Raw genomic sequence first — 14014 nt, 5'->3', positions numbered from 1 at the left:
GCCCCTGAGCCGCAAACTGCAACCCCTTCATATACTGGTCATGGTGTCACATGGTATGGAATGAACATGCCATTGGCCAGTCGGGGTCGGCCGCCCCCACCATGGCCCTGCCCCTCCCAGCCCCCCCCACCACGCGGCAGAGCGTGGGAAGCTGGAAAGGTAGCTGACCCCCACAGTGAGGAGAATTAACCCCTTCTCAGCCAAAACCAGCACATTCTCCACCCCTTATTCCATACCATCTACACCATGCCTAGGTCCCATACCATCCAATACAACCTTACCAACCACCACCCCTCCCCTTCCCATCCTTTAACATAATACACAGACATCATTGCCTTAGTTCATGGCCCTTCCCTGTAAAATGTCCATTTAAATGTCCATTGAGTTAACCCAGTCCATGACTCTGGGCTCCATCTGCCGTATCAGGCTTTCAGGGAGGGAGAGATGGTGTGTGTGGCGTTGGGTTGCTGCATACCGAGTCAGTCATCGTTCCATCACTGCTGCACGGCTTGTTTCACAGTTTATCTTCCATGGGTTGGGAGGCTCGTACTCTGATATCATTGATACAACACAGAGGTGACACACAATATTATATAGCAGTTCACATTGTGCCATTCAGTTCATTGACTGTTTTCGCCCAAAATCAAATCCCCTTGAGGCACACATCAGACTCCTCCATCCTCCCGCATCACCCACCAAGTGCACCCAGGTCCTCGAGCAAAAGCAATCCCACGAAAGGGTTTGCCTTTGCCGGAGGCAGGAAGAACCCAGACTGTTTTGCCCAGCATATTTTTCACGTGCACTACAGGGACTCTATCCCCTTCCACAGTATGTAGGATTTCTGACTGGGCAGGGCCAGCTCGGTTGGCAGATCCCCTCGTGTTGACTAACCACGTGGCTTTTGCTAAATGTGTATTCCAGTGCTTGAATGTTCCACCCCGCATTGCTCTCAGTGTCATCTTTAATAGTCCATTGTATCTTTCGGTTTTCCCAGAGGCTGGTGTGTGATAGGGAATGTGATACACCCACTCAATGCCATTCTCTTTGGCCCAGGTGTCTATGAGGTTATTTTGGAAATGAGTCCCGTTGTCTGACTCAGTTCTCTCTGGGGTGCCATGTCGCCACAGGACTTGTTTCTCAAGACCCAGGATAGTGTTCGGGGCAGTGGCGTGGGGGACAGGATATGTTTCCAGCCAGCCAGTCATCGTTTCTACCATTGAAAACACATGGCGCTTGCCTTGGCGGGTCTGTGGGAGTGTGATATAGTCAATTTGCCAGGCCTCCCCATATTTATATTTCAGCCATCGTCCCCCATACCACAGAGGCTTTACCCGCTTCGCTTGCTTGATTGCAGCACGTGTTTCTCATTCGTGGCTAGCCTGTGCAATAACATCCATGGTCAAGTCCACCCCTCGATCACGAGCCCACCTGTATGTTGCATCTCTCCCTTGATGGCCTGAGGTGTCATGGGCCCATTGAGCTAGAAATAGTTCACCCTTATGCTGCCAGTCCAGATCCACCTCAGCCACTTCAATCTTGGCATCCTGATCTACCTGCTGGTTGTTCCGATGTTTTTCAGTGGCCCGACTCTTGGGGACGTGAGCATCCACATGACGTACCTTTACAACCAGTTTCTCTACCCGGGCAGCAATATCTTGCCACAATGTGACGGCCCAGATGGGTTTGCCTCTATGCTGCCAGTTGCTTTGTTTCCACTGCTGTAACCACGCCCACAGGGCATTTGCCACCATCCAGGAGTCAGAACAGAGATAGAGCACTGGCCACTTTTCCCGTTCAGCAATGTCTAAGGCCAGCTGGATGGCCTTTACCTCTGCAAACTGGCTCGATTCACCTTCTCCTTCAGCAGTTTCTGCTACTTGTCTCGTAGGACTCCATACAGCAGCCTTCCATCTCCAATGCTTTCCCACAAGGTGACAGGACCCATCGATGAGCATGGCATACTGCTTTTCATTTTCTGGCAGTTTGTTATACAGTGGGGCTTCTTTAGCACGTGTCACCTCCTCCTCTGGTGATAATCCAAAATCTTTGCCTTCTGGCCAGTCCATAATCACTTCCAAGATTCTTGGGCGACTGGGGTTTCCTACTCGAGCCCGCTGGGTGATCAGTGCAACCCATTTACTCCACATAGCATCAGTTGCATGGTGTGTAGAGGGGATGTTTCCTTTGAACATCCAGCCCAGCACTGGCAGTCAGGGTGCCAGGAGCAACTGTGCTTCAGTACCAACCACTTCTGAAGCAGCTCGGACCCCTTCATATGCTGCCAATATCTCTTTTTCAGTTGGAGTATAGCGGGCTTCGGACCCTCTGTATCCCCGACTCCAAAACCCTAGGGGTCGACCCCGGGTCTCCCCTCGTGCTTTCTGCCAGAGGCTCCAGGTAGGGCCATTCTCCCCAGCTGCAGTGTAGAGCACATTTTTTATATCTTGTCCTGCCCGGACTGGCCCAAGGCCTACTGCATGGACTATTTCTCGTTTAATCTGTTCAAAGGCTTGTCGTTGCTCAGGGCCCCATTTGAAATCATTCTTCTTCCAGGTCACTTGATATAGAGAGCTTACGATCATACTGTAATTTGGAATATGCATTCTCCATAAACCCACAACGCCCAAGATAGCATGTGTTTCCTTTTTGCTAGTTGGTGGAGACATGGCTGCTATTTTGTCAATCACATCCATTGGAATCTGACGACTTTCATCTTGCCATTGAATCCGAAGAACTGGATCTCTTGTGTGGGTCCCTTCACCTTACTTTGTTTTATGGCAAAACCAGCTTTCAGAAGGATTTGGACTATTTTCTCTCCTTTCTCAAAAACAACTTCTGCTGTGTTGCCCCACACGATGATGTCATCAATGTATTGAAGGTGTTCTGGAGCGTCTCCCTGTTCCAGTACAGTCTGAATCAGTCCATGGCAAATGGTAGGGCTGTCTTTCCACCCCTGGGGCAGTCGATTCCAGGTGAACTGGACGCCCCTCCATGTGAAAGCAAACTGTGGCCTGCACTCTGCTGCCAGAGGGATTGAGAAGAATGCATTAGCGATATCAGTTGCGGCATACCACTTGGCTGCCTTTGACTCCAGTTCGTATTGAAGTTCTTGCATGTCTGGCACAGCAGCACTCAACGGTGCAGTGACTTCATTCAGGCCACGATAGTCTACTGTTAGCCTCCACTCTCCATTAGACTTCTGCACTGGCCATATGGGACTGTTAAAGGGTGAGTGGGTCTTACTGATGACTCCTTGGCTCCTCAGTTGGTGAATGAGCTCATGGATGGGGATCAGAGAGTCTCGGTTGGTGCGATATTGCCGCCGGTGCACTGTTGTGGTGGCGATTGGCACCTGTTGCTCTTTGACCTTCAGCAACCCCACAACAGAAGGGACCTTCGAGAGGCCAGGCAAGGTAGACAGCTGTTCAGTTTCCTCCGTCTCCAAGGCAGCTACACCAAAAGCCTACCTGTACCCTTTTGGGTCCTTGAAATACCCTCTCCTGAGGTAGTCTATGCCAAGGATGCACGGAGCCTCTGGGCCAGTCACAATGGGGTGCTTTTGCCACTCATTCCCAGTTAGGCTCACTTCAGCCTCCAATACAGTTAGCTCTTGGGATCCCCCTGTCACTCCAGCAATGCTGATGGGTTCTGCCCCTATATAGTTTGATGGCATTAAGGTGCAGCGTGTGCCGGTGTCCACTAAAGCTTTATACTCCTGTGGGTCGGACATGCCAGGCCATCGGATCCACACAGTGCAGTAAGCCCGGTTATCCCTTTCCTCCACCTGGCTGGAGGCAGGGCCCCTCTAGTCCTGATCATGGCACTCACAACTCACTTCCTGTAAATGTGAATCAGGAGTCCCTCTATTACACTTAGAAATAAAATCAGCGCTTCTACTCCTCTCTCTGGGGACTTGCTCACTGGAAATTGGAGCAGCAGCTTTCCTGGAAGAGCCTCCCTGAGTGACTGTTCTTCCTTGCAGTTCATGCACTCGTGCCTCTAGGGTCGAGGTAGGCTTGCCATCCCACCTCATCATGTCCTCTCCGTGGTCACGCAGGTAGAACCATAGGGTGGCCCGTGGTGTGTATCCCCTTCTTTGAGCCAAAGGACGCTTATTTCTAACAGCTGAGAAACTGCTCTGTCAAGGTGGGGAGTAAGACAGATCTTCTTTGAGTTGCTGGACCTCTTGGGATAGTTTCTCCACAGCAGAGACAAGCGAGGAAGAGATATTTGTGTCGTAATCCCGGAGTCTATCTATCACCTCTGCCACCGTTGGTGTCTCGTCATCTTTCCAGGACATCACTGCCAATGAGTTTGCATGCGAAGATGGTGCGCTCCGTACAAACTTCCGCCACATGGGTCATGTGCACTCGGCTTCATCTGGATCTTTGGATGACCGTTGATCGTCCAGGTCACCATAAATCACCTCAAACACAGCTAATTCCCTTAGATACTGGATGCCTTTGTCCATAGTTGTCCATTTTCCTGGGTGATATGTAACATCTTCTTTAAAGGGATGCCTTTCCTTCACTCCGGACAGGAGTCCCCTCCAGAGGCTGAGGGCTGGTGGTTTTTTCCCAATTGATTTGTCAGTGCCCCCTTCCCCCGAAAGGGATCCCAGTTGTTTGGCTTCTTTTCCCTCTAGTTCCAGGCTACTGAGCCCCATAATCCCAGCATCGGAGCAGCCAGGTGACAATGTGCTCACCTGAATGAGGGCTATAATCTTTTCGCATATATTGCAACTTGCTCAAGGACAGGGACCTGGTGGTCTCTATTTCATTTATAACTTCTTTCTCCTCTCCCCATGATGGCCCTGCTTTTTCATCATCCCGTTCTAAACGAGTTGACGTCTGTTTCCAATATTTCTTCTTGTGTATGGGATCAACTAATACTGGTAAGGGTTTATTTTCTGAACCATTTCCAGTACTTGTCCTGGGGGTTTGAGTGGCTGCAGTGCCTGTCATCGGGGCTGGAGTGACTACAGTGCCAGTCACTTTGCATTTCAATCCAGAGACATTCTCTTCCCCCTGGGGGCACTGAATACTGTTGAGCAGGGCTCGGTATGCATGGGCCAGACCCCAGCATGTTGCAGTTATCTGTGTCTCTCTGGAGTTCCCAGCGTAACAACATACTTTCTCCAAATATTCTACTATTTTTTTAGGATTCTGCACTTGTTCGGGGGTGAAACTCCAAAACACTGGGGGTGCCCACTGCCCTAGGTATTTCTCCATGCTATCCCACATGCCCTGCCACTTGTAACTATCAAGCCTTGGGGCAGATTTCTGGGTGATATTCTTAGTTGCTTAGTCAAAACCAAAACAACATGCCCAAAAACTAACAATAAGTGCACCTTAACCACCCAAGGATGTTCAAGATACAAAAACGTTGTTGTAACAAAGGCACAGACATCATAGAACAAAGTTGCAAAGGTACTATTCTGTATTTCCTCCATATAAAATATCTCAGAGGAGGAGGTACAATTGCTAATTGCCTCAACAAGGTGGTATCCAAAGTACAGTAACGGTTTTAGCAGAAACCCCAAATACCAGATAAAGCTGAAAACGAGTGTTTGTATAACAAATCTTGTAGGCAAAACGTTACTAATCACAGCAGAACACAGCAGACTCAACAAACCAACACCGATTTTTAACACCAACTGCAAAAAGGACAACATGGTGCTGTGACCAGCAGCTGTTATTATCTCCAAACCTTGAGCCCCAGGTTGGGCACCAAAAAAGTGTGTTGTGGTTTAGCCGGCAGCTCAGCCCCACACAGTCGCTCGCTCACTCCCCCACCGGTAGATGGGGGAGAGAATCAGAAGGGTAACGCTCGTGGGTTGGGATAAGAACAGTTTAATAATTAAAATTAAAAGAAACAACAACGAGAGGCACAAAGCCCCGGGGGAGCGGGGAAGGGAAGCTGGAAAGGTACCTGACCCCCAGTGAGGAGAATTAACCCCTTCTCAGCCAAAACCAGCACATAGAGATAAACCCTTTGAGAATAGAGAGGTAATATCTTGTCTCATCCGCTTTTTCTTAGCTTTTCTCACTGAATTTGGGAAGAAGTCACTACCTTCTCAATGGAGAAGTGCATAAACAAAGTTTTAAGTTCACAGAGCGTGAAGTGAGAGCTCTGCCAAATGCGACAGTAAGGTGTTAATCGAGTCTTTACAAGGGGGGTAAATTTTCCCAGGAGTCTGCAAAATTAAATGTAATCTTTATTCAGAATAAGCATGTGACATGCTGGAAAACTGGTTGTAGGATTTCTGAGGTTTCTTATTCCAAAGGGTTGTAATGTAAAACTGTATCTAGATAATGGTCATACCTACCCATCTGAAATAACCAGAATAATTTGCTCTGAATCAGTCTGTATTGCTTCAACAGGATCTCCAGCAGAGCTGTCTCCTAGTACTCTCTCCCCAGTTAATCATAGCTTGGGTAAGCTGGAAATACTTTTAATTGTTTCTCTGTGTGTGATGACTCTTCTTTATATATGTGTGTGTGTATATATATATTAAAAAATCACATTAAAAATGAAAACATACTTTTAAAAAGTAAGAGCTGTATTAGGAGGAGACTATTGGCTTGTCTTCCTGTTGATAAACATAATAGGGCTGGGTTAATAACTTGTTAATAATGACACTATTTCTGTAACTGTTGAGCTTCTAGCAAAGAGAAAGAATAATATAGTTGTGTGTGCAGGAATAGCATTTATGAAACAGTTTAAAGGGTGTTAGTCTATCCATAGTGCTGCCCAGACTTGCTGTCTCCCTTGTACGTGTGTTCTGCTGCTCTTCTCATGCACTGTTTCACCTGTGACCACAACACAATTGTTGCTCCCACATTAGTTGCCTGCCTGCTTTGATCAGGTGCCATTGCTGTGTGTCTGTATAAATGCCTCAGGAAGATCAAATTCCCTTGGGTTTGTTTAAGGAATGGATGTGACAGGAAAATGCTGTTCAGAACACTGAGTAAGTAATTAGGGTAGGTAAAAAGGGGAAGCCGCGCAGGGAAAGCTGAAGATGCACAGGGAAGATACCGAGCTCTGGTAGGGGAGAGTAAAGGGAGCTTAGAGCTGCCTTTATCTAAAGAGACAGTATAAGATAGAGTGTAATACAAGGGAACATAATTTTCATATTAATATTTTTTTCCCTTTGTGTGGTTCAGTATTTGATAGTTTAATCTCTTCTTTAGCATTGCCTAAATGTTTGCAAGTTATAGAAAGGCAACAGAAGTGTTTCGATGTCTGGCACTCAGCAACATTAGCTTAATCATTTTACAGAGCAAAATGCGAGTACTGAACTACATGAGCTGTGGTCAGATTAGATTACCCCTTCTTCCTCTCGTCCTTCCCTTGTGTGGAATATTGAATTCCATTCTGTTTACTGGGCTAGGTAAAAATGACAGCAAGCAAAATATAATTTGAGTAGTTTGAGGAGATTACTGCTGTCATTTCTGGAAGCGACAAATAGCAGGGCAGATAGATGTCTTTTAAGCCTCAAATTCTGTGTTAAGCTTGGTTTTTTGTGGGTTTTTTTGTTTGTTTGTTTTTTTGGTTTGTTTTTTTTTTTAGACTTGCAACCAGTTACTTACTCGGAGCCTGCATTTTGGTGTTCAATAGCTTATTATGAATTGAATCAAAGAGTGGGAGAAACCTTCCATGCATCACAGCCTTCTCTGACCGTAGATGGCTTTACAGATCCATCAAATTCAGAACGATTTTGTCTAGGTCTGCTTTCCAATGTAAACAGAAATGCTACAGTGGAAATGACAAGGCGACACATAGGTAAAAATCTCTGATCTCTGATCTTTTAACTATTTAATTTCATTTTAGCCATTAAATTATTTTGAATGATCCAAGTAGGAAGGGCAGACCTGTGAGTTGGGATCCCTTTCACCCTTGTGCAGCCAGCCATTGAACTTTTCTCTCAAGGCTTGCCAAGGAGAGTTGGTCTCTCTTGCTAAGGACAGAAGTGGAAAGACACAGAGGTCACTGCTTCTGAAATCAGGGAGAAATGTAGCAGCTTCTGCTACCACAGCCAGCTGCAATTGGGAAGGGATGTGGTGGTGGCTGGAGCTGAAAGGAGCTGCCTTTCCTTAGTCAGTAGTCACTAAGTTGGTGGCAGCAGCAGTCATACAGCTGTCAGGCTGAGAGCGGCACAGGAGGAAGCCACCCGACTTCATGGGATTTCTGTTCACGTTGCTGTTCTTCGCCTTCTGGAAAAAGATGCTGGATTAAAGCATCCTGAGGGGCAGGTTTTTGGCTTTCAGGCTCCTCGTTGGGCCACTCTGCCCTGGGTAGCATTTATATTCAGAGTTGCTTATAATTGAAATTTAAGCTTTAATTACAAAATATTAACATGTTGCTTAGTTTATTCCAACTTATAAAATGCAGAATGGGCATTGGTAGAACTTCTTGAATTCTTTTCTGAAATGGGAAAAGCTGCCATTGAGATAACAGGCTGTTTTGACAGGATCAAGATTGTCTTTGTAATGGTTGGTAAATAATATTGTTTTCCACAGTGCAGCATCTTGGCTTGAAATTCTTCAATAAGCTACTTTTTTTCTTTTTCTTTTTTTCCTCCTGGATTCTTTTATTTAGCAAAATTCACAATACTTTTTTGTTTTTACTTTTAGTAAAAAAGAACAACCTCTTTAGTAGAACCTTCTGACTCCCTCTATGCCAAATCCAAATACTTGTCTAATAAAATTTTAGATGTGTAGAAACCCAGGCTGTGCCTGTTCTGACTGATCAAAATGGTCAATGATGAGGAAAAGCAAAAATGTAAGGAGCTCTCACCTTTTTTTATAGAGCAGCTTGCATCTTGTTTGAAAAATAACTTTAAAGAAAAAGGGAAAGAGAAACTATTGCCTTTGAAGGACCTGTTAATTATAAATAGTTTTCTTTAGGAGATCAGTTGTACATTACTTCACTTGTGCTAGAAATAAACCTATACAGATTTTTTTTCCACTCAGAGAGAGAGAACAAGATCACAATTTAAAAGTGAACAATAGGTTTTCTTATGGGTATTTTTTTGGTAACAGGGCTAAGTGAAGTCCTGTTTTTGTTGAAGTAGTACAGAGAAGGGGTATGCAGTGGGTTGTGAAATAGTGTGGGCGCATGTAAGCGGAGAGTGTTGAAATAGTATACTTGTCTTCCTTTTTTGCCATAGTGGTCTGCGCCACTTCACATACAACACTTTAATATTAGCACAAGTTTTAAATCTGTTTAATCTAATCTTTTAATTTCAATTCTGGTATTTCTTTAAGAGAAAAAGTTATTTGGTAATGAACACTGCTTCCTAACTTGGATTTGGTTACAAGCCGTTACATGGCTAGAAAATTCTGTCTCACTCTTGACCAAAAATTATTCTGCTTCCCCTTCAAATACTGTGTGTTTGTGGAAGAAAAATGCAAGTTAATTGTGTTCTGCTAGAGCTGTGAGCCCAGCAGTGTGGTCCTGTAGATAACTGGTTTCTGTTGTAAAGAACAACCTTGGCCTTCTCTGAAACAAAATACTCGCTTGTTTGTTAGTCTGCTTGGGTCATATTGTAACTAGAGTTCCTTTGAATTTTGCTACAGGAAGGGGAGTACGTCTCTATTACATCGGTGGAGAAGTTTTTGCTGAGTGCCTAAGCGATAGTGCGATTTTTGTTCAGAGCCCCAACTGTAATCAAAGATACGGCTGGCATCCTGCAACTGTGTGCAAAATTCCACCAGGTTAGTAGCCTACCAAAGGTCTCACACAAAAATATCTCATGAAACTATTCCCTGGATGACATTTGCTTTCCTTTTGGTACATAGAGGGGGTTTCTTCATAGTTTTGGGCTTCTGTGTAGCAACCACAAATATTCATTGATTGTACCCTTTTGACTTTTTTTTCTTTTATAGGATGCAATCTAAAAATCTTTAATAACCAAGAATTTGCTGCTCTTCTGGCTCAATCTGTGAATCAGGGTTTTGAAGCAGTTTATCAGCTTACTAGAATGTGTACCATAAGAATGAGTTTTGTTAAAGGATGGGGAGCTGAATACAGGTAAGAAAAAAACCTTTGCTTTTGAATTTAGAGTTAATAATTTTTCTTCTTTCATAATACACTATTTGTCTGGCTTGGAAGCCATACTTACAGGCTTCTTGCTGCTATTGTAGATATGCTGTCTGCAAGTTGAACCCATATTTTCCGTGGGTAGAAGAGGCTGAGTTTCAGCTTTGAGATGGCTAAGTGACTTTTGCCAGCCCAGCGCAAAACCAGGGCTGTTGAACAGAACCAGTTATAAAATTTTGAAGAAGCGTGTTGTGGAACACATTGTAGGGGAGTTGACAGCAGTGGAATAATGAACTTCATTCTCTGGGAGAGGATTCGAGACTAAATGGAGTTATATTCCCTGTGGTTTAGATTGTTCTTTTATTGGATCACTTTGTTTTGGCATAGGCATTCAGGGCTAAGATGACAATGTTTTTTGGAGTGCTGAGAGAGCACAGGCCCCAGCCACTTTCTTCTAGAAAATGTGAAATGACAGGCAACTTTGGAAATCCATCCTCTCACTGGCTTAATCTTTCTGCCTTTTCAGTTCCTCTGTTTATATAAACAGATTTCCTTAAAGCAAAAGGTTGCAGTGCTGACGGTAAAAACGAAGGGGCTGGGTTTGTGTCTGACTAATCCGCTGCCTTTGAATCTTGATGCCTCCTTGCTTTGACTTTGGGATACCTAGAATTACTAGGTAAAACTGGCTTAACATCCGTAGTCTTGCCAGTCTAGTTTGGGAAAACTCCCATGCCTGGAGTGGGTACAGTGAAATAACAGGATTTCTCAGGCAGAATATGTCCAATACTGATTTCTTTACTTTGGAGATGAGAAGGAAGATTTCTGAATAACAGATCTCTGAAACTAAGATATATGGGAGAGTGAATAAAGCTTTTATGGGTGTCAGTCCTTCAGCTTTACTGAGGTTTTCTGTATGGTGTTTAACGAAGGCCCTCTGTTGTGGAAAATTATAGGCAAGTTTATATAGAAGACAAGAGAAACACAATTTTTACTTCAGTTGTTTGTGTGAGGATGTTACGGTACAAAACACATGTAGAAGTGTAAGATTACAGGAAATCAGAGGTGTAAAGTTTGGTTTTCCTTTGAGATAGCATCAGTTAGCACAGTGAAACTACACACTGTGTTTTGATGTAGTGTTTCTGACAACATCTAGCAGTTTCCTTGTATGTTTATCTTGTCAGTTGCTCCAAAAAGCCAGACCTTACAATTGCAGCAATACTGTGCTGTTTGGCCATGCTGACAATGCAGAGCCAAGTGTTTCTATTCCCTATTTCTCAGTAGTTGTCTACAAAATTCAAACCCAGTTATGTGTGCAGACTCTTTGAAGGCTGAGATACAGCTGCACGCAACTATCTGATGTGAACACCACACTGGTCGGACAATCTTCAGTTTTAAATTTTGTTTTAGAGGTATGGCTTTTGGTGTGGCACTTGAAACAAATGCTGCGGTTCTTATCTTACTCTCCAGAGCAGAATATTCTCGATGTATTATGGACAAGCATGTCGTTATTGATGTGTTTTATAGATATGGGGTGTTTTGGGGGTTTGTTTTGTTGCCTTTTCTTTTTTTTTTTTGTCAAACACTGTAAAAAGCTTAGTAACAGTTATGGTAATGGTTGCATATTTTTATCTTTCCGTGTAGTAGATACAGATGGAAACATATTTGATCATATGATGGAGAACACTATAGCAGCCAAAGCTGCTTTCTGACTTTGCTATTATTCTTTATTTTCTAGGCGGCAAACAGTAACAAGCACTCCTTGCTGGATTGAACTTCATCTGAATGGACCTCTACAATGGTTGGACAAAGTATTGACTCAGATGGGCTCCCCTTCAGTACGCTGCTCCAGCATGTCGTAAAACTCCTTCCTCCGTTACCAGAGGGCTAAATATCGAGTCCAATCAACAGACTTAATAGCTCGTCTGTTGTAGTATTTGTGTGTGGTCCCCATGAACTGTTTACTATCCAAAAAGGTTAAAAACAAACAAACAAAAAACCCCAAACAAACCAGCACTTGAGGTCTCATCAATTAAAACACCTTGTGGATTGTTTCCTATACTCTGATACTAGATGGAAATTTAGTGTATAGAAATGCCTTCTTCAGAAAGAAGGGACAGTTCTAAAGACTCTTAATGGTGTTTTTATTGAGTATATAATTGAGTGTCCTAATGGTTTATCAATAACATGAATAGCCAAGTATATGTACAGTTAATGTATCATGATCTCAAATATCACAGTATTGTGCTGTTCTACATTTTAGTTCCCATAAATAGTCATTTGTGTTTTTGATTGGGGCAAATCTCTCATAAAATTCCACGGCTCTACTCCTTTATTCTTTTTTTTATATAAGCAGGTTTTTGAGTTGTCCTAAACATGACAAGCAGATTTTCCTTGTAGAAAAGCTTAATTTTTTGCTGCCTTCTTAAAGGAAAAGAAAATCCCTCCACTGGAAGGGAAAGAAATGTCTTGAGATTAATCTGTGAAATCTTAAGACACTTTATATGCTTAATGGGGCCTAGAGTGAATTCATATTATGAATTCTGAGTATCCGTCACACTAGGAGTCTACTTCTCCCTACCCATTTGAGTTGATGCATCTGTTGCCAGCAGTATTGCTGGCACTGATGTGGTTGGGGACTTTTTTGTACCTTGAATCATTGAAATCAGTGCTTTTTCTCATGGAATGAGAATTTACCATAGTATTGGATACTGGATTAAGTACACAAGGTTATTGGCTTACCCCTTACATCTGTGTTTTTTCATTAAACAGATGTCACTAAAAATAATGGGTTTTAGGTTTTGGAGCCAAATACCTTGAAAAATCCTTTCCCAGGGTAAATTACTCTTTCATATAGGTTTTAAATAGCTGCAGCTTCTTAACGTATTTTAGTAACAGAATTTAAATTTCTGATCTGAGTGGCTTTGTATAGCTTGCTTACATACCAGAACATAAGCATTCATTATGTCATAATGGGCCTTGTTGTTAAAAGTAGTTGCTTCTGCAAAACCTCTAGGATAGTGGTTGCTGAGGATGAACAGCGAAGGAGGACTTCTAGGTTCTTCATGACAGTGCGTGTTATTGTGAAGCCTTGGACACTACAGCTGCACCATATTAAAAATATTCTGAAATATATTCTACAAATAAGTCTGGGTTGGGGAAGGGTTGGGAAACTATGTAGAAGGGTTATTCTGACTTGAAAAATAGACATCTTACTAACAATCTTGTGATCTAGCTGTCTGTCATTCTTTTGTTATTGTGGCAATAGCAGGATTGCCTTTGTCTGTTTTCTCATTGTTTCATCCATTACACTAGTACTGTACTTTGTAAGTACGGCTAGTGATAACTTAGCTTTGAGAACAAAAATGTGGCCAGTGTTACAGCTTTTAATCAGTTGACTGAATTGATGGTAGTGATGGATATTTTTATGCCATAATGACTAGGGCATAGAAGCAATACCAAAAATCAAGCCTTGAAAAAGTGGGCCAGACACCTTTAAAAAATTGGCAAAGCAGTTACCAGCTTGTGCTAGTTTTACCAGTATACTAATGTATTGGTAGAACTTGTGAACCTAAGAAATAAGCTTCATGCGTGTTGCATTTGCCTAATATATGAATACACTAATAAAAGTTTTAATTCTCATGATGGTGGTTTTTTTTATTAATTGCCGTCTATATTTTCTGTTGAAGGTTAGGAATCATTCTAACCAACCCAAATAAATGGCACAAGTGTCCTGTACGTTGTGGCTGGAAGGGTGTAGTTTAGATGTTAAAATCACTTCTGCAGCTGTCGGGGAGGTTCTGGATCTGTGTGTTTAATGGTACAGACGACTTCTTCAGACGAAGTTCATTGAAGCAGTTGCTTTTGTCTATCACAGTCAAATTACATCCTGCTAGCTCAGATGTTTATGTTCACCTGTGAAACAGATAAGTGACTTGTCTGGCTGAAAGACTCCACTGCATTTATGAGCAGG

The 14014-nt window shown here is 43.2% G+C and overlaps 1 protein-coding gene across 3 annotated transcripts in view; it reads left to right on the top strand.

The window, feature by feature from the left end:
- Positions 1 to 13683, top strand: part of LOC142049898 (mothers against decapentaplegic homolog 2) — a 70977-nt gene extending 57294 nt beyond the window's left edge. For 2 of the 3 annotated variants that reach the window (XM_075078073.1, XM_075078074.1), the window contains 5 exons: positions 6384 to 6437; positions 7573 to 7785; positions 9582 to 9719; positions 9891 to 10035; positions 11780 to 13683. In XM_075078073.1, coding sequence (XP_074934174.1) covers positions 6384 to 6437; positions 7573 to 7785; positions 9582 to 9719; positions 9891 to 10035; positions 11780 to 11903 — 674 coding nt within the window. In that variant the 3' untranslated portion in view covers positions 11904 to 13683. The remainder of the gene's footprint in view (positions 1 to 6383; positions 6438 to 7572; positions 7786 to 9581; positions 9720 to 9890; positions 10036 to 11779) is intronic. The other variant, XM_075078075.1, reaches the window with a different exon arrangement.
- Positions 13684 to 14014: the final 331 nt, after the last annotated feature.

The sequence above is a fragment of the Phalacrocorax aristotelis genome, chromosome W (genome assembly GCF_949628215.1).
Source record: "Phalacrocorax aristotelis chromosome W, bGulAri2.1, whole genome shotgun sequence".
Lineage (NCBI taxonomy): Eukaryota > Metazoa > Chordata > Aves > Suliformes > Phalacrocoracidae > Phalacrocorax > Phalacrocorax aristotelis.
Note: the sequence above shows the minus strand (reverse complement) of the source record. Positions and strands in the feature narration are given on the sequence as shown.